Raw genomic sequence first — 26,257 nt, forward strand, 5'->3', positions numbered from 1 at the left:
GCTGATGGTGGTGCATGACCAGACTTGTCATTTAGCTTTATCCAATTGAAAAACAATTTACAGGGGAAATATGTGTTTATATTTGAAAAGACAAGTCTGATGATGTGCTCCTCTATCAGCAGACATTTTGTGGACAGGAGAACCTTGAAGTCTGTGAGGAAGGAGAAGAACCTGAGACAGGGACAAGGGGGCATCCTCTACGTCTGGAGGAAAGAAGGTTTAAGCATAATAACAGACGCGGATTCTTTACTGTAAGAGCAGTGAGACTATGGAACTCTCTGCCGTATGATGTTGTAATGAGTGAGTCATTAATTAAATTTAAGAGGGGACTGGATACCTTTCTGGAAAAGTATAATGTTACAGGGTATATACACTAGATTCCTTGATAAGGCGTTGATCCAGGGAACTAGTCTGATTGCCGTATGTGGAGTCGGGAAGGAATTTTTTTCCCCATGGTGGAGCTTACTCTTACCACATAGGGTTTTTTTGCCTTCCCCTGGATCAACATGTTAGGGCATGTTAGGTTAGGCTATGGGTTGAACTAGATGGACTTACAGTCTTCCTTCAACCTTAATAACTATGTAACTATGTAACCTGCAATCTAAGTAAGTTACAAAATTATGTCCCCAACACACCTAGTAACACACCTAGATTAAGTGGACAACCCTGTTAATGAGAAATTGACCATCAGAATAATTGGCTTACAGATCCTACAACATTCGATTCTAGCATTTTTAGGGTTCTATTTTCTCCTCGTTTGAGTTTTTGTGGTTTGTGATTTTGTTCCCATTTGGAATGAAATACATCATATTATGTCAGATGAAATTACACCATGCATATAAGCCAGTTCTTCAATAGTCAGCAGAAACACTTCTTTTTAACCTCTTGATAATGCCAGGGTTATGTGTTTCCAGAGCCCTGTAGACCTTATCCTTATCATCATCGCCCCAGTAACTAATATAGTCATAGAGCTGTCTCATCTTCTCCTGGGTGGTGGGTTGGCTTCGCACAATGTTATATTGCTCAAAAATTAATAGTTTTTGTGAGCGAAGATCATCTAAAACGGGGTTCACCATGTTAATCATGAGGATCAGATCTCTACGATGATAATCCAAAAAGTGGTCGTTGGGATGTCGGGAAGGTCCAGAGGCTTCTGCAGTGGAAAGATCATTTTATCAAAACACTAATTATTATGTGTACATTTAATCAGATTTATTCTGTAATATATCCTAACTGTAAAAGTTAAGCAAAAACTGAACTGGCCCTGCTGGCACCTCGAATAAGTCCATGTATCCTAGAAACATCTCCATCAGTCTCAGCTCCATCTTTAACAGTGATGATTAGCTAATAAAGATACAAACGGTAAATTCAAGCGTGTAACAAAGAAATGGCGCCACTCACCAAAGATAATTATTCTTAAAGAATGGTCATAGGAAATGTTAAAAACTAGCTACAGCTGACAGGCCATTTCTAGAACTCTCCTTAACCCCTTCATGACAACAGACATATCCATATGTTCGGGTTGAAAGGACCGCCCTATCTTGGACGAATAGATTTTGTGTCCGGATGATTTTGTGAGAACAAGAGCTGTGCACGCGACTGACAGGAGTGGTGCTGCACTGCTCCCAGCAGTTTAACCCACTAAATGCTGCCATGGATATCAATCACAGCATTTAGAAGGCAGGTAGAGGGACAGTTATAATGCATTGCAATGCATTATAACAGTGATCAAAGTTATGAAAGTCCCATAAAGGGACTAAGTAAAATATAAACAAATAAAAAAATAAAAACATTGTAAAAATAATAGAAGAAGAAGTTCATTAACTCTTCAGGTGCTTCACAGGAATTGAAGCAATGTGGAAGGAAAAAATCAACATGTAACTTTTTTTCACACAAATTTTACTTTGGACACAATTTTTTTTATTTTCTCAAGGGTCTCAGGAGAAAATTAACCACAATATTAGTTGGCAATTTCTCCTGAGTATACAGATACCTCATGTTTGGAAGAACACCACTCTTTAGGTGCACAGCAGGGCTCGGAAGGAAAGGAGCGCCACTTGAGGTTTTGAACGTAAAATTGGCTGAAATCAAGAGCGGATGCCATGTCGCGTTTGGAGAGCTCCTGATGTGTCTAAACAGAGGAAACCCCCACGAGTGACACCATTTTGGAAACTAGACCCCTCAAAGGACTTATGTAGATGTTTGGTGAACACCTAGAACCCCCATGTGCTTCACAGAAGTTTGAAACGTAGAGCCATGAAAATTAAAAATCTTATTTTTTCCACAAAAATCTTTTAGCACCAAATTTTTTATTTTAGCAAAGGTAGCAGGAGAAAATGTACCCCGAAAATTGTTGTGCAAATTCTCCTGAGTACGCCGACACCTCATGTGTGGAGGAAGACAACTGTTTGGACGACCAGCAGGACCCATTAGGGAAGGACAAAGATTTGACTTTTTGAACACAAAATTGGCTGGAATTGAGAACGGATGCTATGTCACTTTTGGGGGCCCCTGATGTGTCTAAGCAGGGGAAACCCCCCACAAGTGATACCATTTAGGAAATTATACCCCTGCCAAATGTGAACGCTAAAGGTGGCTTATTCACACTGGGGCTCAGAAGGGAGGGAGGCATATGGATTTGGGAGCGCAGAATTCGCTGAATTTCTTTTTGGGGGCAAGGAGCCATTTTGCTTTTCCAGAGCCTTTGTGCTACCAGTAACATGGAAGCCCCCTATATTTTTGTTAACAGATGATGGACTTGAGTGGGGACTTGCTTTCTTTGTGGATTGAGTTGAAGCTTTTATTGGGAATATTTTTCATAACATTTGGGATCAGTTGTCCGGTGCTCTACGCGGAGCACATACTTTGGGATTTCCATCTCCGAGCTATGTGACAGATGAAACCCCCAATGGATCCATTCACTATAATGAGAGAGCAGAGTTACTCTGGACTCCGTCTGGCCTCTGTTCAGCATTGTCCTTCCTTTTAGAGGTGCAGAAAACTAAGAACTGCAATTTTATGAACGGCTAAAAAGACAAACACCACCGGATCACAGGTACTATGGCATCCACAGTGATTCCATCTTACTCAATATAGGGAATCTTCAGCTTGTGGTTCTGTCTGAATCACGTATTTCAGATATTTACACGGCAACCCGGTGTAAGCTTTCAGTGTAGGATGCAGGATAAATGTGCGCCGAGCCTTACTGCGATCTTTGGGAGGCAGAATGAGCAAATCCACAGCAAGTGAAGAATTGTTTTTTTTTTTTTCATGCAGTTGCTCGTGCGGTATAAGTGATTAGGTGACGTTATTCTTTGGGTTGGTGCAATTACAGTGACACCAGATACATATCCTTTTTTATGTTTGGATGCTGTTGCACACTAAAAGATGCTTTTTTTGTAAGAAGAAGTCTTTGCATCGCCATAATTTGAGAGCTATAATTTTACCATATTTCGGCCCACAGAATCATGTGACGGCTTGCTTTTTGTGGAACAAGCTGACTTTTTTTATTGGTACCATTTTTGGACATAGGACATTTTTTGATCGCTTTCTATTTACATTTTTGTGGTGGCAGAATGAACAAAAACCAGCAATTCAGGAATTGTTTTTCTTTGTTTTTTTTTTTCTCCGATCTGCGCGTGGTAATATTGATAAAGCAGTTATATTCTTCAGTTCAGTACGATTACAGTGAAGCCACATTTGTATTTGTTTTTTTATGCTTTGTCGCTTTCACACAATAAAAAAACTTTTATAGAAAAAAATAATTATTTTATTCTTTATTCTGAGAACTATAACTTTTTTTTTATCTTTCTGCTGATGGAGCTGTATGACGGCTTGATTTTTGTGGGACAAGATGGCGTTTTCAGTGGTACCATGTTTATTTATATCCGTCTTTTTGAGCGCGTGTTATAGCACTTTTTCCAAGCGGTATGATGATAAACAAAAAGTAGCAGACTATGCTTTGTTTTGTTATGGCGTTCACTGAAGGGGTTAACTAGTGTGACACTTTTATAGACCTGATTGTTCCAGACGCGGTGATGTTGATTAAATGTAATAATAAGTTTAGTTTTTACAGAGGTGGGGATGGGGTGCTGCTTTATTCAGATGGAGTGTGTATCTGTGCGTGTGTGTAAATATTTGCTGATAGGTAGTGTGTGTATACAGCTCTGGAAAAATTAAGAGACCACCACATCAATAAAAATATTGGAGAAAAATAAACCAATCACAAACTAAAATGTTTCTATACTAATGCACAAAGCATGGGCAACAAACAAGGAGAATTGGAGCAGGAAAATATATATGTCATTTGCATCACTGCAACTTGGTGGGAGGATAACACATGATTGGAATACAAGGCTAGAAGGATACAACTTATTTGCAAGAAACAGACTTGATAAACGAGGAGGAGGTGTCGCATTATATGTTAAAAATGCGTATATCTGCACAGAGATCCAAGCTTCAGAGACTGGGAGCTCTGTGGAAACTGTTTGGGTAAAAATACAAGGAAAGAATGGAAAGGACACCATAGTAGGCATTTACTACAGGTCGCCTGTGCAAGCTAAAGATATGGATGAACTCTTTATGCATCAAATAGCCAAGTTCTCCAAAAAATATGACATAGTGGTCATGGGAGATTTCAACTATCCAGACATTTGTTAGGAATCTCTCTCAGGCATAAGTAACAAGTCAAGCAAATTCTTATCCTCTCCACCTGACAATTTTATCTTTAAAAAAGTAGAAGAGAGAACAAAGTGAACTTCTACTTTGGATCTATTCCTAATAAACAAGGAGGAAATAGTTGAGGAGGTAAAGGTGGCTGGGACCCTAGGAGGCAGCGACCATGCTACAACATAATTTTGGATCACAAGAGGAGGATTCCTGTGAAAGACTCAGATTTTAAGGTTGGATTTCAGAAAGGTAGATTTTAAGGGATTCAGAAAAAGGATGGGAGAGATCCAATGGCTGGATATCCTTAATGATGGGAAATTTTAAAAAATTAGACTCTCAAAGCACAATCGTTAACAATCCTTTAAAGAGGGAAGAATAGGAAGCATTTAAGGAAATCAGGATGGATGCGCACAGAACTTAATCACTAGTTAAAAAGGAAGAAAGGTTGATGAAATGGAAAGAGTTGGGGCATATCTAAAGAATATAATGCTGTCTGCAGAACTTGCAGGGCACGAATCAGACTACTAAAGCTGGTAAAGAATTAAGGCTTGCAAGAGATGTTCGATAAAAAAAGGATTTGGGGGATATGTCAAAAGTAAAAGAAAAGTCAACGATGCTATAGGATTTTTACAGGATGAATATGGTGAAGTGGTAAAAAAATGATGATTTTGCATCTGTTTTCTCTCAGAAAGAAAATGTAACATCAACTGATCTTCACTGTCCTATTAAAGGAACAGAAGAACCCAGGTTATCTATAAACAGAAAGATAGTGAGGAGACACTTAGCTAACATAAATTAATTCAAGTCTCTAGGTCCCGATGAATTACACCCCAGAGTACTGAAGGAGATAGCAGAAGAAATTTTTGAACCGCTCTCCAAAATCTTTGAAAATTATTGTTACAGGAGAAGTCCCAGAAGACTGGAGAAGTCCTATTTTTGTTCCTATCTTCAAAAATGGGAAGAAGGTGGACCCAGGGAACTATAGGCCGGTGAACCTGACTTCTATACCAGGAAAGAGCAGCAAAAAAATTAATAAACATTCATGCAAGTACCTGGATGAGAATTAAGTGATTGATCACAGTCAGCATGGGTTTGTAACGAATATGTCATGTCAGACTAACTTAATTTCCTTCTATGACAGAATCACTGACTGGGTGGATCAGGGAAACACAGTAGATATTGTATATCTGGACTTCTGCAAAGCATTTTACACTGTCTATCTCACACCATCCTTATTGAAAAAATAACTAAGTATGGAATGGACAAGACAACTGTTAGGTGGATTCATAACTGGCTTAGTGATTGAACCCAAATAGTGATCACAAATGGCTGCACATCCAGTTGGAAGAATGTCTCACGTGGGGTGCCACAGGGCTCTGTCCTGGGTCCTGAGTTGTTCAACATCTTTATCAATGATTTAGATGAAGGAATTGAGGGTAAACTGATTAAATTTGATGATGACACAAACTAGGAGGGATAGCTAATACTAGAGGAGAGGGGATTAAAAAAAGATCTAAACATATTTGAATGGTGGGCAGCAACTAACAGAATGGTTTTTAACAGGAAGAAATGCCAAGTACTACATCTGAGTACGAAAAATGAAATAAGCATATACAGAATGGGAGGAATAGGTCTAAGCAACAGCACGTGAATAAAAACCTGTAGTAATAGATCTCAGACTGAACATGAGTCAAAAGTGTGATGCAGCAGCAAAAAAGGAAAACACAGTTCTAGGATGTATTAAGAGAAGCATAGAGTCTAGCTCACGTGAAGTCATTATTGCCCTCTACTCTTCCTTGGTCAGACCTCATCTGGAATACTGTGTCCAGTTCTGGGCACCACATTTTAAAACAGACATGAACAAACTGGAGCAAGTTTAAAGAAGAGCAACCAGAATGGTGACCGGTCTGCAAACCATGTCCTATGAGGAACGGTTACAGCATTTGTGAATTTTTAGATTGCAAAAAAGAAGAATGAGAGGAGACTTAATAGCTGTCTACGAATATCTGAAGGGCTGTCACAGTGTAGAGGGATCATCACTATTCTCATTTACACATGGAAACATGAGAAGCAATGGGATGAAACTGAATGGGAGGAGATACAGATTAGATATTAGAAAAAACTATTTGACAGTGAGGGTGATCAATGAGTGGAACAGGCGGCCACGAGAAGTAGTGAGTTCTCCTGCAATGGAAGTCTTCAAACAGAGGCTGGACAGACATCTGTCAGAGATGTTTTATTGACTCCTGCATTGAGCAGGGCGATGGACACGATGACCCAGGAGGTCCCTTCCAACTCTACCATTCTATGATTGTACATGTGACATTGTCATACTCAGGAGAAATTGCACAAAAAATGGTACAGTGCATTTTGTCCTGTTATACTTGTGAAAATGCAAAATTTGGGGTGAAAAGTACATTTTTGTGGGAAAATGTGATCTTTTTATTTTCATGGCTCTATGCTATAAACATCTCTGAAGGACCTGGGGGTTCAAGGTGCTGAGAACACATATAGACACATACCATGAAAAGGCTAGTTTCCAAAATGGGGTCACTTGTGGGGTGTTCCTACTGATTAGGTTCATCAGGGGTTCTGCAAGCATGACTTTGCATCTTCTAATGAGCAAATTTTGCATTAAAAAAAATCAAATGGCACTCCTTCCCTTCCAAACACCCAAACAGTATTTTTCCTTCCTGTATGGAGCATCAGCGTATTCAGGAAAAATTGCAAAACAAATTGTACCGTGCATTTTCTCCAGTTACACATATTAAAATAAAAAGTTTGTGAAAAAAAGTAAAATGTTCATTTTTCCTTCCTTATTCCATTAATTCGCGTGAAGCACCTGAAGGGTTGATAAACTTCTTAAATGTGTTTTTAGGACTTTGAGGGGTGCAGTTTTAAGAATTATGTAACTTTTGGGTATTTTCTGTCATATAGGCCCCTCCAAGTCACTTCAAATGTGATATGGTCCCTAGAAAAATGGTTTTGTAAATTTTGCTTGAAAAATGAGAAATTGTTGATAAACTTTTAACCCTTCTAACTTTCAAACAAAAAAAATGATGTTTCAGAAATGATTCAGATCTATTTCAAGTGACATAAGGGCATAAGAATTTAAAGTTTGAAAATTGTAACATTTTTTAATTTTTGGCCAAATTAGTGATATATTCACAAGTAAAGGAGTCATATTGAACAAATGTTACTACTATCATGAAGTCCAATATGTCTTGATAAAACAGTCTCAGAATCACTGGGATCCATTTAAGTTTTCCAGAGATATAACCTCATAAAGTGACACTGGTCAGAATTACAAAATTTGGCCTGGTCAAGAAGGTGAAAATTGACTTATTGGGAGAAGTAAAAGTAAAGTTAAAGTAAGTTAAGTAAGGAGTTAAAGTAAAAATTGCCTAATGACCATGAGCATCAGTTAATGATTTCCGAACTATGCCTCTGTCTCTTTGGATTTGCCATCATCTGTTTGTTTCTTTGGCTTGATTTCTGACGTGGACCAGTAAATTTGTTTCCCTTATTGACTTTCCAGTTTTGAACTTTGGCTGCTGAATACTCGTCTGTGACTCAGTGCTTATGCATCACACTGCAAACCAACAACTTTTGCGAAGACCTTAAACTGGATATCTGGTGAAACGTAGTGGAAGTCCATGGTGATGAACAAGAGCACCTCACTTTAGTCACTACTCAATCAATTGTAGTGCAAAGTTCCATTCTGTTTTGGAAAGCCACCTAACAGTTTGTTTGGTTGACATTTTTATGCATAGCCTTTTTCCCTGGATTTCATTGGCTATACTTGATCTGATAGGAGACCATTTTGAATTTCAGGACTAGACACACAGTTCCCACTATCAATAAAAAAATTAGAATGTATTCTTCAATACCTTGTAGCAATTCAAAACACTAAAGTAAATCTGGTCTACTGTGAACTCCATATGGACTTGTCTGTCATTGTTGTCCCGAGGCCTTAATATAATATCAGGATATAACTACATATGCTGGAAAGGCCGGTAGAGTGCTGACAGTCTTGTAGTAATTAGAATTCTGCTTAGTTATGTTTTGTAGAGGTTTCAGTTAAAAGGTAGAAGTTAGTGAAGAATGTGTTAGGGGTCGAGTTCCCGACACTGCACAGGGGGAATTTCGAAACATCTCCGCTGCGGTCTCCCATTCTACTCCAGCCGCAGTAGAGCCTGCTCAGCAGAGACGTCGGTCCCAGCATCTGGCTCAGGCAGATGCTGTGCGCTTGGTTACTGCTGTCCTTCCAGGCTCCACCATCGTAATCAGTACTGATCAGAGGCGAGGAGGCGTCCCTGGGACTAAGTCCTGCTTTTCTTCTACTGAGCATGCCCAAGGGACGACCTCTCATTGGAGGTCAGGGGTCACATGCTCAGGTCCTGTAGCAGCTCCTATTGGTCCATTAGGAAGGTCCCGCACGGCCATGAGCTAGTATAAACCTAATATCGTGTGTGTGTGGATGTATGCTTATTCTGGTAAATGTTCCTAATCATACCCCTTCCTAGTGATGTTGAATGGTCACGAATGATGGAGCAATCTAGTGCCAGACAGTGCTATCCAGCATAGGAGCACAATACTACTGCATCAACCAGCAGCGACCGCCAGTGCGGCGCCTTGCGCAATTAGTGCACTTTCCTGACCCTAGTTAGGGTGGTTAGCGGCGTCCGCCAGTGCGGTACATCATTAGTTAGCAGCAGGTATCATCTCTGCACGATGGACCTCGGGCTGCGAACGCACCTTATTCCATCTTTATAATTATTTGGTGCATTCCGCCAGCCCTAACAGAATGAATTTATTTATGGTGAATGGTCAGAACCCAATATTTTGCGCAACAAATACACATCAAGCACATTGATGGACTTCTGGCTAATATTTTGCTTGATTCTTTTTAAGGTCCAGAAGGCTTAATAAGAAAACAAAAACATTTTACTCACCTTGCTGCGCCTGTTTTGTTGTCCCAGCTTCCTGCTTGGTCCTCCATTTGTTTGCTTTCTTCTTCTGACTCTGGGTCTCTCTTCTGTCTTTCCTCTTAGGAGCCTGTAAAACTGACTAGGCCTGATTGATGTAATTACATCACTTGAGATCTAGTGAGCACCAGAGGCACCTATGAGTGAAGAAGGCTATAAAATGAGAAGACTGTAGCATGTGGGAAGAACTGAGCCAGTAGAGGACCAAGAGGATTGCTGCATTGCCAGGTGAGGGATGAGGTGAGTATAAGTTATGTCTATACTTGGGTGGTAAGTCGAAGGACACTAGATAAAAGTCATTGCATACCTGACTGAATTGTAAGTCTTGATATAGCAGATGGCAAAATCAGCATTTCCTCTGAGAAAAAAAATAAAACATTTTTAAATATATGTAGGAAAGGTAGAAAATAAACTAATTGAAGTAAAAATTAAGAACATAATTGCACCAATTCAATAGCAAGATATTATGCAAGTGAAAAATCTTGCAGCTATGAGACTTCTGTGTTTCTTGAGAAAATATAGGCCTGATTTGGCAGCAAGATATATTTTTTATTCAAAAGCAAATGAGAATTCAATCGACAAAACACCGTGCATAAAGGCCCCCATACAGACACGACTCAAGCCAGCCAAACCCACAGATATCGGTGGGATCAATGTAATCTGTATTGGGGCCTCCCAAGTCTCAGATGATGTCAAAGGGGGAGAAGGATCCAACAATTTGGTTTTCCAACAACCAATCCTTTTGCTCTCCATGGAGATAAACGACTATCAGAGGAGTGTGGCAGCATTACTCAGAGTTCACTTCACAAAAAGAATGAGGTTGTACTTTCAACTGTTTCGCCTGTACCTGAGGGCCTATGTACTGTCACTAATCTTCTTCATGCCTCCAACCGCATTTTCTGTCATGGTCAAAGGTACGCTAGCCTCCATGTTGTATCCGACGAAAAAGCCAGTAGGCTATTGTCCTCTCATCCCATCACAAAATCTCTCATGTAGGTCCATACCAGCTTCTCTTGGCCAGGTAAAAGGGGTTGAGGTATTAGAGGGTTTTGGGTATTCTCACATGGCTGCCCGAATGCAGTGAAAATATACCAGTGATTTGTCTCGCTTCAAGAACAGCTCTGCCAGTCTATCACCAATTAAATCATTGTGTTGGCCAAAATGCTCAATAGCTTACAAGGAGCTAACCACTTTGTTGCCTATCATGATTGGATTGACGGGAGGCCATCAACTGTGGCCTCCTCTCTATTGCTTCAATACCCACAATATGCTTCTCAGTTTGACCAGGGGACTACTCAATTGGCAATCTGTGCAAACCTATACCGTAGGATCCATAGATGGGTAAATTAATTGGAAACAGGTCCAAGGAGTTTCATCGGGATGATGCATTGGACTATTAAAACCATCAAGATGACAGGGAGTAAGTAATGGCTCCACTGAAACTTGTAATCGTCTACAGCTGTGACAGAGGCTCTATGTACAGTCATGGCTGAGAGTGTTGGCACCCTTGAAATTGCTCCATAAAATAAAGTATTTCTCCCAGAACATTATTGCAGTTACACACGTTTTGTTATACACGTTTATTTCCTTTGTGTGTATTGGAACAGCACAAAATTAGCAGAGAGAAAAAAGGCAAATTGGACAATTCCACACAAAACCCAAAAATGGGCCCAACAAAATTGTTGGCACCTTCGACTTAATATTTGATTGCACACCCTATGGAATAAATAACTGATCAATCCCTTCCTAAAAGCTTCAGCAAGCTTCTTACACCTCTCACCTGGAATTTTAGACCACTCTTCTTTTACAAACGGCTCCAGGTCTCTCATATTTTCTCATCGCAGAAAAAGAAACAATCTTACCAAAAGGAATTGGTAGGTTTGCAAGTGGATGGGTGCATGCACATAGCCTAAGCACATTTGTTGTTTCCTTTTACCTGCAGACACCACAGAACTCCAGACTGTGTCATCATCATCCTCCAGAAGTACTGATACATTCACCTCCGTGTACATCTCACCCCTAATTTTAATTTCTGTGTAGGGATATATATTTGAAGGACGACTGTCAAACGTCAATGTCTGCAATAAAGAGTAATAAATAGTGATGAGCGAGAATACTCGTTACTCGAGATTTCCCGAGCATGCTCGGGTGTTCTCAGAGTATTTCGATGTGCTCGGAGATTTAATTTATGTCGACGCAGCTGCATGATTTGCGGCTACTAGACAGCTTGAATTCATGTGGGGATTGCCTGTTTGTTAGGGAATCCCCACATGTATTCAGGCTGTCTAGCAGCCACAAATCATGCAGTAGGCGGCGACGAAAACTACATCTCCGAGCAGTCACAAATACTCGGGACCACCCGAGCGTGCTCGAGGAAACCTGAGTAATGAGTTTATTCGCTCATCACTAGTAATAAACAGTTTAGTTTTGAACATTTTAACAAAATTTTGTGGGGCAAATTTATAACAAAAATCTCAGATTTCAAAACCGAAATTATTTTCACATATACTGTTTTTTTGGAAAATACACTTTTTCATATATATATATATATATATATATATTTATTTTACTATGTTTTCCATATCTCAAGCACTGTGTATCTAAATTACATATAATTTTCCCACTTTACACCAGTAGAGATTTCGCTCTCAGGGTACTTCACCTTGTACCAGCATGACGTCCAGGAATCACCCCCATAACACAGATCCTGGGACACACTGATAGGACTGACATGACCCCCCTGCTTAGGATAGAGCAATAGATGTGGGCCCGCATCTATTCCTCACTATATCCTTCTCAGGAGGCTGTGACTGTGTCCAAGCTCCTTTTCATGCCATGCACATTGTCCTAGGCAGCTTAACACTCAAGCCAGCCCTCATTATGCTACGTATTCACACTGACGAAGTCCTAAACTATATACACACACCTCTCAGTGATACGTAGCTGGATAAGAAGGACTTTGCTTCAGGACACAACCTGAGTTAAGTGGGTGGAGAAAGGGCGGACCTGCATGACACTGGCTCATGCGTGTCTCCCAGGTAATGAAGCTTGTGACGAGAGAATAGTCACATGTCAGTAACCATGGCCCCCGGCACAACTTCCGGGTGACTCCTTCCGTCCCTGCATAGTGGGATGGCTGAGGTGTGAAACAATGCAGACTTATGTTCTAGCACCACATGGACTCACACTTCCTGTTGTGTCGGCGTGTCTTATTCAATCTCAAGCAGTGACATCTCTCAGTATTTCCCATTAAAATGCCTCCATTCCACTCGGTTCCCCATGCACCCCTTCTGAGGAAGAATTGCCAAAACTAACTTTGCCATTGGTGCCATGTGCACCATGACCACTTAATCCTCACCAGCCTCTTCAAGTAATCTGTCAACCTGATCAGCGATGTGCCAACCTTGAGGGCCAGGAAGACAATACACCGTTGGGTGATTCATTTCTTTGTGACAGGTTACCTGCCCAGACGGCCTCCCTCACTTTTACTGGAGTAGACACTCCCCGGCTAACTTAGCAAACTTGGTGTGCCAGATCAGCACTAGTCTCCCGAACAATCTTCCATCTACCAACCTTCTGTCACTTAAGGAAGCAGCCTCAGTGTCTTGAAGATCCATACTATGACCCCCTCCACAACTACTCCAGTGAGCACCTGCTCAGTGATACGCAAAGTTATTCCCTTATTTTCAGTGGATCTCAGTGTTGCCAGATTTTCATTTAGATCCAGTACCTGGGCTTCCAAACACAGTAATGGCCAAAAGTGTCAGCACTCTTGATAGAAGTTCTGTTCTCCTCTTACTGTTCTTCACGCTTAGTGTGGCACACAGATAGACAATGCACAGATGGAGTCAAACTTTCCCCTTTTATCTGGTTTCGGGTGTGATTTTTATATTGCCCACATCTATTACTTACCACAGGTGACTTTGAACAACAATCACATATTTGATACCATGTTGTTTATCCACAATTATGGAAAGGTGCCAATAATTTTTGTCTGGCTCATATTGGGGATTTTGTGTGAAATTATGTTCAAATTGTGTTTTTTTTCCTCAGTTTTTTTGTGTTGTTCCAATACACACAAAGGAAACTAACATGTGTATAGTAAAACGTGCAATTTAAATCATTTTCATAGAGAAATGCTTCATTCTCTGTAGCAATTTCAAGAGTGCCAACACTTTCGGTCATGACTATGTACAAAAACCACATATGTTGCCCAGTAGTATGAATCTCACAGCTGCTCAAGGATTGCATAGATTCGTCAAGATGTATACTGAACAGCATTACTAATGGACAACATTTTCCTAATGGAGATTGCACAAGACAGATTTATTAACAAGTAAGCAAGAAAATACAAACAGTGAATTAAGACAAGTTACTCACTTCTAAACTCACTGAATCCCTAGTCACTGAATCCAAAGTCACACGCTAAGACAAATTACACTTAGGAGTAAATCACTCGCAAGCTCTTTCGCACTCGCTGTAGAGGATTATTTAAATACAGTTACTTTTCCCTTAGCTGCAAAATAATCAGCAATGGTTGGTACAGTAAGGCACAGGTTAAAACTGCTATTCTGCCCCTTCTCATCAGGCCTTGAGGAAGTGTAATTAATGATATTTGTGTGTACACCTTCTCCTGCTAGTGTCATCTAAATAAAAAAAGAAAAATATATATTTGTACTTATATTTCCACATGGATTTTTTCTATAGGAACTTACCGGTGGATCTACAATTGCATTCTGAGATCCTATGACTTTGTAATTCTTCTTAGAATACATATTTTTTGTCTGTGGGGGCTTGGGAACTCTCTGGAATGAAGATTCTCTCTCCACATTCACAACAGCCTGAGTCAAAAGAGAATGAGAATGATTGACAGTTAAAGTACACCAGATAATTATCACAGAATAAATGGTCTGTGTTTCCAAATTTACATACTTAGTAATGCTCATCTTTACAAGCCTTCGTAGTTTGTGCCCATTTTTGTCTGATACAAAACTCTATATATTTTGTAATGCCATGAAATAAAATGATAAAACACCATGTACAAAGTAAGCTTTACAGTGGCATGTAAAAGTTTGGGCACCCCTGGTCAAAATTACTGTTATTGTGAACAGTTAAGCAAGTTGAAGATGAAATAATCTCCAAAAGGCCTAAAGTTAAAGACGACACATTTCCTTTGTATTGTCGGCAGAAATAAAAAAAAATATAATGCTATTTTTAACATTTTAAAAATGATAAAAAGTTAGTCAGATGCAAATGTTTGTGCACCCTGCATGGTTAGTATCTAGTAGCGCCGCCTTTTGAAAGCATCACAGCTTGCAAACACTTTTTGTTTCCAGACAAGACTCTTTCAATTCTTCAAAGGATTTTCATCCATGATTCCTTGGAGAATTCTTCCAGGTCTGTGAGATTCCTGGGGCGTCTTGAATCCTCTGCTATTTTGAGGTCTAGCCAGATTTCCAATGATGTTGAGATCAGGGGACTGTGAGGGCCAATGTAAAACCTTCAGCTTGCTCCTTTTGAGGTCATCTATTGTGAATTTTGACGTGTGTTTAGGAACATTCTCCATTTGTAGAAGCCATCCTCTTCCTCTTTTCACTTTCAGCTTTTTTACAGATGGTGTTATGTTTGCATCAAGAATTTGTTGAAATTTCATTGAATCCATTCTTCCCTCTACCCGTAAAATGATCCCGGTGCCATTGGCTGCAACACAACCGCAAAACATGATTGATCCACCCCATGATTAATGATTGGAGAGATGTTCTTTTCCTGAAATTCTGTGCCTTTTTTTCTCTAGACATACCTTTGATCATTGTGGCCAAAGAGTTATTTTTTAACCTCATAGGTCCACAGGACTTGTTTCTAAAATGCATTAGGCTTGTTTTGATGCAAGTAAGGATGCAGGAGAGGTTTTCTTCTGATGTTTCTACCATGAAGCCATATTTGGGCAGGTGTCTCTGCTAAATCCTTCTGAAGGTCTTTTGCAGTCAAGCCTAAGTTCTGATTTGCATCTCCAGCAATCCTGCATTTTGCTTGGTCTTCCAGACCTTATCTTGACCTCCACTGCTCCTGGTGACTGCCTTTTCTTAATTACATTGCAAACTGAGGAAATAACTTGAAAACGCTTTGTTTTCTTCTCATAGCCTTCTCCTGCCTTGTGGGCCTCTATCATTTTAATTTTCAGAGTACTAGGCAGCTGCTTAGAAGAATCCATGGCTGCTGTTTCTTGGCAAAAGGTTAAAGGAGGCTGAGTTTTTATAAAGCTGGGAAATTTGTGTCACCTGGCCTTTCCTATCGATGCTAGTGAACAAGCAATAACCTTACAGGCTAATTGAAGTCTGAAAACTTGCTGAAAGTTACCTGAGCACACACATCTCCAAGGGTGCCCAAACATTTGCATCACCCCATTTTTATTTTTGTAATTTTTAAAATGTAAAAGATGACAATATATATATATTTTTTGGGGGGATGGTGCAGAAATACAAAGGAAAAGTGTGATCTTTAACTTTAGGCCTTTTATTGATCATTTTAACTGTTTACAATAACAGTAATTTTGACAAGGGGTGCCCAAACTTTTACCAGCCACTGTAGGTGTAGGCCAGATTAATCAGGCGTAGATAAAAATATCCCATATTTCCCGAAAAAATATGGAAATTTATCATTTATTTTGTCATCCACGTGACATCTGTTCTTAAGCATCAGGAGTTACTAAAATTTACAAGAAAGAATACAGTTGTTATGGTGAAGAATTGCAATCTGACTATTCATTTTTTTCTGTGCTTTTATTGATTTGAGTAAATGAATCTAATCTGAAATGACAGGAATACTAGTGTAGTATACTAGCATGCTATATATTTTTTTTTATCCATGGGATAACATTTTTCCTTGTGGAGAGTGACATGCCTAGCCTGGCAAGCCAATGTGAGAAGTCTTCTAAGCCCTGCAATGCTTATCTGGGAAATTAAACATGTAAATTGCCTCTCCAGAGAGGGAGAGGACTAGAACTATAGCGCCACCTATTGGAATTAGCAATCCTAATTATCGACCCTTGACCGCGCCACATGACGGGATAGTTTGGCTTTTATCCTCAGTCATGTGACAAGGCTCATTAGAGGGTCAATATTGGATTCTAGAATTACTACATTCAATAGGTGGCGCTAGAGTTCTTGTTCTTTCCTCTCTGAAGAGGCAATTTGCACTTTTTTTCTCATGGATTTTTCGATTTGTAAAGAAAGTGGTCGACTGTACAGTCCTAATGAATAACATTTGTCTGAGAGCTGTCAGGATTGTTTTTACAGACAGTACTCAGAATTAATATATTCGGTGACCCTTGTCGTGAACAGAATACGCAGCAGATGGTAGCACGATGTGAACAGACTAGCACCAGCTTGTTACGCTACATCATATGATGGATACCCCAGATCACACACGCCGTATATGCAAGTGAATAATCCACAGCAGATTGCAATGTAATCTGAACAGAGTTTAATAACATGAAAACGAATATCATTTCCTCACAAAAAATGAAGAAAGATCCCTCCACAGTAAGGATACAAACCTACGGCGACCGGGTGTCTCTACTTTACTGGGTTTTGGACTAATTTTTGTAACTTGGCACTTTTTTTAATCTTTGTCTATAATAAAATTCCACAGATGGTTGCAAATCATTCCATTAGAGGGTGCGGTGAATTTTTCGCTATTTATTTCAGGGACCACCACGGTCCGTTCTACCAGCACCTCGCTTCTACAGTGACCTTGAGTGCACACCAATACTTACTGAAATTGTAGAACTCACCGAAGTCTGAGGAGGTGATAGAAACAGAAGAAACTGAGTGGTGGAAAACTGCAAACTAATGGCCACTGAACACATCACAGTTTCAAGACTCATACACAGGGATGTATTGACGTGGCTCTAAAAGGTCTCCAGAGATCATGTTATTGAGAAACTTCAGGCCACTTGTAAATACAGACATTGACCACAACAACGAGCGCTGACCTTAGGGGAAGAGAGTTGATTCAGTCTTAGAAGACAAAGCAGGTGGGTGACTTTTGTTTGATTTATAGCTATTAACCAGCTTTCGGCAGCGTTCTTGAGAACTCTTTGCCCATTCCCCATAGTCTATGGCCTCCAAGTCACATATCTTCTGGAGTTTGCATGCAGCAACCAACTTTTTCAAATCCACCACAGTTTATCTAAGCGACTCAATTCGGGTAACTAACAACTACTCCAGAATCTTTCAGTACTTCTTCTGAAGCCAAGCCAAGGCTCACTTTGAGGATTGCATTGGAACACTGATCTGTTGGAAGGTGCAATGACAACCAAGCCTAAGCCTCCTCACAGAAAGCACGTTGTTTTTTCCTAGGGTTTCCTGATACTTGTTTAAATTTATCTTACCCTCAACATGTTGCATGTTTCCAGCCCCAGAGCATCACCAAGAAACAACCATGTTTCAGCGCAGACATCACCAAGTCCTCACCATGCTTCACTGTTGACATCACTGAACCACCTCTGTGCTTCACGCCAGGCAAAACTGAGGTATTACCATACTTCACTGCAGGCATCACTGAGGCACAGCCATGTTTCACTGTATGTATCACCAAGCCACCACCATTATTCAAGGTATTCCTGAGCCACTTCTATGCTTCACTGGAGATATCATTGAGCCACAGTCCTCCTATACTATAGACAAGCCACCACCATTCTTCTCTATAGGCATCACTGAGCCACTGCCACACTTCACTAAATAAATTATTGCTATGATTCACTGTAGGCAGGGTGTTCTTCTCAACAAAACCTTCATTTTTTCTCCTGTAGACATGCTGCTAATTCATAAGCCGAAATGTTCCAGGTTTTTTTTTTTTTTGAGTGCTCCACAATATAAAAACCCTAAGCTTCTGCTAGTTCCGTAGAAATATTTTTAGCATATAGTAGCCCACTTTTCTTGTGTTTTTTTGGAGGGATCAGTAAAGATGTATTATTTGGAGTTCAGGCCTTCAACATTTAATATCATTCTTGCTGTGCAAACCGAAACAAATTCTCTGATGCCACCAAATCTTGCTACGTTTTTTGCAGTCATTTGAAAGTTTTTGATCACAGCTCGCTCAGGTATCTGGTGGCAGAAGGTAATACCTTCCCGTGTATGCTGTGTCCAGGTTGTGTTATTGGTGTTTCATTACTTCTGAACTTGTGAAATACAATTCCAGCGGCATCAGTAAGGCAGCATGGTGGCTCAGTGGTTAGCACCGTAATATCTATAGGACAGCACAACAGCACGGTGGCTCAGTGGTTAGCACTACAGTCTTGCAATGCTGTGGTCCAGGGTTCAAATCCCAACAAGGACAACATCTGCAAGGAGTTTGTATGTTCTCCCGTGTTTCCATGGGTTTCCTTCCACACTGTAAAGACACACTGATAGGGAATGTAGATTATGAGCCCCATTGGGAATAGTGATCGTAATTAGTGAGGAGCGAACATGCTCGGACAAGTGCTAAGAGTGCCTTCGTTGTGCTTGAAAAATATGTTCCAGTCCCCAGGGCTGCATGTCTCACGGCTATTCGACATCCGAAACACATGCAGGGATTGCCTAAAAACAGCCGCGAGACATGCAGCTCCGAAGACTCAAACATATTTTTTGGCCATGCCGAAGACTCAGCACACGAGCATGCTCAGATAACATGTTCTTCGCTCATCACTAATGGTGAGGTCTGTAAAGCAGTGAGGAAAATGATGGTAATATTATAAGCTATGAAATGGAACTATGATGGTGCTATATAAGCAAATAATAACATTCAATGTCACTTTATCGTTTTGTATCTTTATTCCAAGGCATTTATTGCAAGGTCTTCCAAGCAATCCAATTTACATTCAGGTTTCAATGATCCATAATGACTTGTTTGGCCAAGTCTGATCCACGTACACAGATCAGAATAGGACCTGCTCGTATTATCATGGATCTCACATTTGGATCTGCGATTTTCATACGTGCATATACATCCACAAAACTCCAGCCAAGGAAAAATGGGACGGCACACAGACGATTCACATAGATGTGTAAATGTAGCCTTAAATTACACAGAGCTGTTTCTGATATAGCCAAGTTCACATAAACAATTTTAAAAAATTGTCCAATTTTTATCCAAAAAATAATAAATGTTTCAATTTTATTGTCATTCATATGGCAATTGACTAAAAAAAGTTTCCTATGTCAAGAATTACAATGTGTCCATAGAAACTGGACACTAAATCATTATTGATCCACTTAGGATTGCATTTTTTTTGCATACCCATAGACTTAAATATGTGAACGAGAAGCAATCAGCTCACCTGCCCGGGTGTGGGGTAAAGTACTCTACTATTCACAACAGAAGATAAATATCTACTGTGCTCCCAAGCAACATGCTTCAGGCCTACATGGTCCTTGGTCTGAAACATGTCGCCTCAGAGCGCAGCAGATATTTCTTTTCTGCCTTTTAAGTTTTGGGTTTAAATATTTTTTTGCACCTTTTATATGTAGGAAAAATAAATCATGCAGAGAACATAATTTTGTGTAAATAGTTTATTGAGTATAGATTTGACAAGTGGGTTTGCTTTAATGATTCTTTTGTTTATCTTGCAAACAAGATAGTGTGCGGGGTACAGCTCGAAATGTATCCAGCTGAGTCACAGCCGGAAACAGGTCGGAGGAAGACCAAAATCACTGATGGCCTGAGACACAGAGAGAACTACTATTTCTTATGGCTTTAACTGGATATTTTAATATGAGGAGGAAAAGAGGTAAATTGATAATTGTGGCAGGATTACTCAGATTTTCGTTTTTTTTTTTATTTCAATGTTTATTATTTTTATAAAAATTACCTTCAACTCGAACTCAAACCATGACGACTTGATGGATGAACTTTCAGTAGGAAGATTGCTCTTGTGCCAGCCTAGATAGGTCCTCCAAGGTCTTCTCTTTGTGGCAAGCCATCGGGTTGCTGGTCTTCCTCTTTGCCTTGTGCCTTCTATTCTTCGGACCATGATATCCTTGATATGCGGTGTCCAAAGTAGGCAAGGTGTAGCTTGTGATTCTCGCATCAAGTGACATATCTGGCTTGATTGGTTCCAACATTGATTTGTTTGTTCTTCTTGCCATCCATGGTATTGATAACATCCTCCTCCAACATCACATTCTGAAGGAGTCAATACTTCTTCTGTCTCTCTTCTTTATTGCCAAGGTTTCGAATCCATGTTACCACAGAAAAGACCAGACTATGTACCAGTTGTGTTTTTGTCACCAGTGAAAAGTTCCTCGATTTGAAGACCTTGTCCAGTGACTTTCTTGTTGGTTTTCCCATAAATATTCTCCTATTGCCTTCCGGTGTCATCGCTGCCTCTTGAGTCATCATTGATCCGAGTAAGTTAAAGTCTTTTACAACTTCCAGTCCATCTTATATGTATTCCTGTTGAACCTGGTACTAGTCAATATCTTTGTGTTGGGTAGCAGTCCTATGTTCGAGTATTCCATCTTGACACTCCACTGGGGGATTACATTTACATCACAAATTAATAAAGAAAAAATGGTATTTCTTGATTTAGAGATCAGCCATAGTGGGAAAAAAATCATCACGAAATCCCACTTCAAAAAAGTGGATTCAAATGGCTTTTTAGATTTCAATAGTGCACATTACAAGAAGTGGAAGGTAAATATACCCCACAGCCAATTTTATCGCATCAGAAAGAATTGTACGAGAGAATCTGATTATGTAGCTCAGTCTAAAATTTTAAAAAGAAAATTTAAGGAAAAAAGATACCCGAAAAATTTGATAAATGGTGCATATAGGGACAACAAAATAAAAACACAGGAGGAATGTTTAAAAGGAAAAACCAGGAAGGTGGATACTTTGATTACTGGTAAGGAAAAAAGTGATGATCGCTGGAAATTGAATTTTGTGACAACATTCAATAGGGGAAATAAAGTCATAAGAACTGTGCTTTCTAAATATTGGTATATCTTGAAGCGTGACCCTGTCTTGGGAAAACATCTCCCTGATAAACCAGGGATTACATATAGAAGGGGGAAAACTTTGAAAAATTTGCTGGCCCCCAGTAAATTAAAAAAACAGTCGGATTCAAAAAGAAAAAACATTTATAAAAATAAGGATCAAACTTTATGTGGAGTTCTTCAAGGCACCGGAGTTTTCAAATGTAACTCCAAAAAATGTTGTACCTGTGGGATCCTAGATCATGGGGCTAAAACTATCAAATGCAATAATACTGGTGGTGATGTCTGTGAAATCCCACAAAGACTCACCTGTAGTAGTGGTCATGTTGTATATGTCATCACATGCAGCTGTGGTTTGCAATATGTGGGACGCACTGTACAGACACTGCGCTCCCGAATTAACGGCCACAGAAATAGAGCAAAAAACGGCTTTTTAAAACCTAGTCTCTCAAGGCATCTGCTACTTAAACATAATAAAATTTTTAACACAAAAATAACTCCAGTGGAGCAGATACCATCTGGAGCTGCAAACAGGAATGCTCTTTTAAACAGGAAAGAAACGTTTTGGATATATCGTTTGGGAACATTATTTCCAAATGGATTCAATGATATCATAGAGAGAATTTAAAGGGTGTGTGTTTGTTTTTTTCCTCTCGCATCAATGTTAACAAGGCTGTATCAATCAGTGGGTGTGTTCCTGAACTTGGTCCACACCCCAAATCAAGTTTCTGAGGCTGGGATAAAAGGTTTGATACTGTATATAAGTGTAATTGAATTTTATACTAGTAGGATTTGTATTGTGTTTTTATGATACCTGAAGAAGGATATATACTGTATCCGAAACGCATTGTATCTCTTCTATTTTAAGTTATGAAATAAAAAAATATGAAATATCATCTTTGAATGTGAGTCCTGGGAAGCGCTGCCATTCATGGGCTGGATGGGCTTTTCTTGAAATATCTTGACACTCCGTAATTAATCCTTCATTCCATCTACACTTGTTGCTATCAATGTTGCATTGTCTGAGCATCCAACATTGTTGATGATTATCCCAGCAATTTTGATTCCTAAACATCTAAATACTTTGTGAATGTAAAAACCAAGCAAAAGGAATCCTGGGCCTACGCAAATAAAACATTAATTGGTTCTGATTCCTTTGTTCTTTGTAAACAGAAAACTGAAATTATACTCATCTATATAAAGGAAGAATGAGGGAGATACCTTTTCCGCTGTCCGGATCCTCGGCAGTAGATATAGATGAAGTCTATACATGTGATTTCGATGATCCCTGACGATAGTGTTACAGAATAACAGGACCATTCCATGACATCGGATTTTCTTTCTCTTCAAAGACGAAAAAATTACTCCAAAACGGGAGAATGTGGGATTTTCCAGCACAGCGTACATTGCTTCTAATCTGGATGGCGTTTCCAAAGTCATGTCATTGTCCTTGTAGTGGAAACATTTTATCATTGATTTATTTTCTTTAAGACCTAAAAAAAAAGTATAAAAAATACAATTAATTGAATCAAAAATTGTATGGCAAAGCCAGAGTATAACTTCCAATCAACTATTTTTGAGTCTAAAATTTTAGTTTGTAAAATAGCTGTATCATTCTCCTGTGAGGAGATATTCGATTATGATATACAGAAATAACATTCTGACATTTTAGGTCTATAAGTCATGACATGTAACAATTCAGAGCGTTACCTCCTACACATAAGCAATGCGGGAGGTAGATTGCCGACACAACATTAGGTTTTATGGCCGATTTTATGTTGTAGAGAGGTCCAATGATCTGGTGTCTACCAGGCAGAGTCTGCAGGATCTCTGTGTAGTTGTGCCATGAATCCACCTCATATTCCAGAGTCACCGGTTGTGTAACCAGGAACTGTATTCCAGACTCCGAGCAGCGGAACAGTCCTGGAGAGTCCATTGTTAGACTGAAAAACAGGAGGAAGGTCTGTCAGTTCTTTGTACATCAACTTTACAATGCAGCATCGAAAATCTGTCTCGTGGAAATCATCCAACAGTGAATTCTTGTTGATACTTGAGGACTTCAAAAACAGAGAAGTTGCCAAATACGTTGCAAAGTCGTTCCCTGACTTCAGGTTCACTATAAACTTATTTGTTTTCAAGCACAATTGCTTCACTTAGAAATGCATATCATGGAACCTGCAGACCCTGGTTCACATAGGGATGTTCAGATACTCCATGGGTTGTCCATTAATGATGAGCAAACTTGCAGGGATAAAACATTTTCCGAGCTGGCTCTTTTACTATCCGAATGTCTTCGGCGTGCTCAAAAACTACGTTCAAGTCTCGGAGGATGAATGTCTCACTGCTGATTGTTAGGCAATCCCTGCCTGTGTTGCAGGTGTTGAATATCCGCGATACGTGAAACTGTGGAGATTTGAACATATATTTCATGAACGTCGAAGACACTTGGTTAGCACACGAGCATGCTCAGATAATGGAGAAAGCAGAAAAATCCAGCTCACAGATGAAATCCAAAAAAAGTGCATTTTATTATTCAAGGTACATTAAGCAAAAATTAAAATTGTGTGTTCACAAAAAAAGAATACAGGCATCTTTTTACGCGTTGAGCGACATGCGTTCTTTGTCAAAGATCTTGACAAAGTGCATGTCCCTCGAAAAGCGTCAAAAGATGCCTGTATTCTTCATGTACCTTGGATAATAAAATGCACTTTTTTGGACTTCATCTGTTAGCTGGATTTTTCTGCTTTCTACATTAGATGTTGCACCCTGCCCAGGTGCTATCCGTGCTCCAGAAGTGTGGAATCGCAGGTGGTGAGCTGGATTTTTTTCTGTGATGGTCAGATAATACCTTATCTGAGCATGATCATTCATCACTGCTGTCCATCTTTGGAGGCATTTTTTTTTCTTTAATATATTTATGTCAGACAAAGTCATTTTTACAATAGAGTTTTATTAAGAATTTTGCACCACTCGCTTCTGTAGCCTGTAAGTTGTACTGTTGGAATCAGTTTCCAAGTTTTTGCCTTCTAATCTGAAAACAGCATAATGTTAAGGCAGAGACCCCGATTACGGTGATGGATTACATACTGGGCTGCTTGCTGAAGTTTATATTAAAAAAAAATATATATAAAAAAAATGTTTTATTTTCTATAGATACACCAGTTCTCTGAAAACTATATCTTTTCTAAAATGATATTAATAAAAATCTCGTCTCAAGGAGTAAAATAATCGAGCCATCGCACCGCTCCATCAACCAAAAAATGAGATCGGTACAAGACTCAGAACTTTCCCTTAAGGGCTGTCCCACACGTCCAGATAATTCCGGTACCGGAATAAATCGGTACCGGAGTTATCCGTGTCCGTGTGCCTGGGAACTCACGGAGGCCATACGTGCGGCACACGTGTGCCGCCCGTATGGCGAGTGGGTACCACACGGAGCGTGTGGTACCCACTTTGCATCATGCTGAAGCCGCGATTCATATGTTCCCTGCAGCAGCGTTTGCTGCAGAGAAAATATGAATAATAGTGTTTAAAATAAAGATCTATGTGTCCGCCGCCCTCCCATCCCCTGTGCGCCCCCCGCTGGTCAGAAAATACTTACCCGGGTCCCCCGTCGGCTGTCGCTCCTTCCTGGTCTGGCCGCAGCTTCTAGTGTATGCGGTCACGTGGGCCCGATCATTTACAGTCATGAATATGTGGCTCCACCTCCCATAGGGGCGGAGCCGACTATTCATGATTGTAAATGATCGGCCCCACGTGACCGCATACAGTAAGCCGCGGCCAGACCAGGAAGGAGCGACAGCCAACGGGGGACCCGGGTAAGTATTTTCTGACCAGCGGGGGGGCGCACAGGGGGTGGGGGGGCGGCGGACACATAGATCTTTATTTTAAACACTATTATTCATATTTTCTCTGCAGCAAACGCTGCTGCAGGGAACATATGAATCGCGGCTTCAGCACTATGTGGGGGGGACAGCGCTTACTGTAGCGCTGTCTCCTGCACGCACACGGACCCCAGACGGAGAATGTCCGTGTGAGGTCCGTGTTTTACACGGACCCATTGACTCTATTGGGTCCGTGTAATACGTGCGCTCCCACGAACACTGACATGTCTCCGTGTTTGGCACACGGAGACACGGTCCGCAAAAAATCAATGACATCTGAACAGATGCATTGATTTTTATGGGTCTACGTGTGTCAGTGTCTCCGGTACGTGAGGAAACTGTCACCTCACGTACCGGAGCCACTGACGTGTGAAACCGGCCTAACACAGTATTGGGAGATCAGGGCACAAAAAAGTGGTGTTTGAAGTCAAACCCGACGTCGGTCAATGGTTGGAGCGATGTTGGTTTATCTTCACACTCTTCTGTGTGAAGTTATCATGATGATTTGTTATTTGTCCTGTGTTTGGTATCGTAGTAATTGTAAGGACCAGGAGAACCATATTGTACAATCATTTTTACAACACAATGAACAACATAACAAAACTTAAGAAAAATTGAGAATTGCATCATGTGTACTATTAAACTGCCTTTGGAATATTTCTCCCCATTTTACAGTATATTAAATAGTTAATTGAATAGTGCCATTCAAAACTACAACAAGGAAAAAAAGAAGCCTTTT

At 40.0% G+C, this 26,257-nt stretch overlaps 1 protein-coding gene across 2 annotated transcripts in view; it reads right to left on the reverse strand.

Annotated features, from left to right (window-relative positions):
* Positions 1–703: 703 nt before the first annotated feature.
* Positions 704–26,257, reverse strand: part of LOC143774202 (uncharacterized) — a 132,862-nt gene continuing 107,308 nt past the window's right edge. Inside the window, exons 12-17 of one of the 2 annotated variants that reach the window (XM_077261577.1) lie at positions 23,345–23,577; positions 22,856–23,127; positions 14,372–14,497; positions 11,593–11,734; positions 9,964–10,014; positions 704–1,153 (exon numbers count right to left, since the gene is read on the reverse strand). In XM_077261577.1, the coding sequence (XP_077117692.1) occupies positions 852–1,153; positions 9,964–10,014; positions 11,593–11,734; positions 14,372–14,497; positions 22,856–23,127; positions 23,345–23,577 (1,126 nt within the window). In that variant the 3' untranslated portion in view covers positions 704–851. The remainder of the gene's footprint in view (positions 1,154–9,963; positions 10,015–11,592; positions 11,735–14,371; positions 14,498–22,855; positions 23,128–23,344; positions 23,578–26,257) is intronic. The other variant, XM_077261578.1, reaches the window with a different exon arrangement.

Source organism: Ranitomeya variabilis, chromosome 5, assembly GCF_051348905.1.
Source record: "Ranitomeya variabilis isolate aRanVar5 chromosome 5, aRanVar5.hap1, whole genome shotgun sequence".
NCBI classification, from domain to species: Eukaryota; Metazoa; Chordata; class Amphibia; order Anura; family Dendrobatidae; genus Ranitomeya; species Ranitomeya variabilis.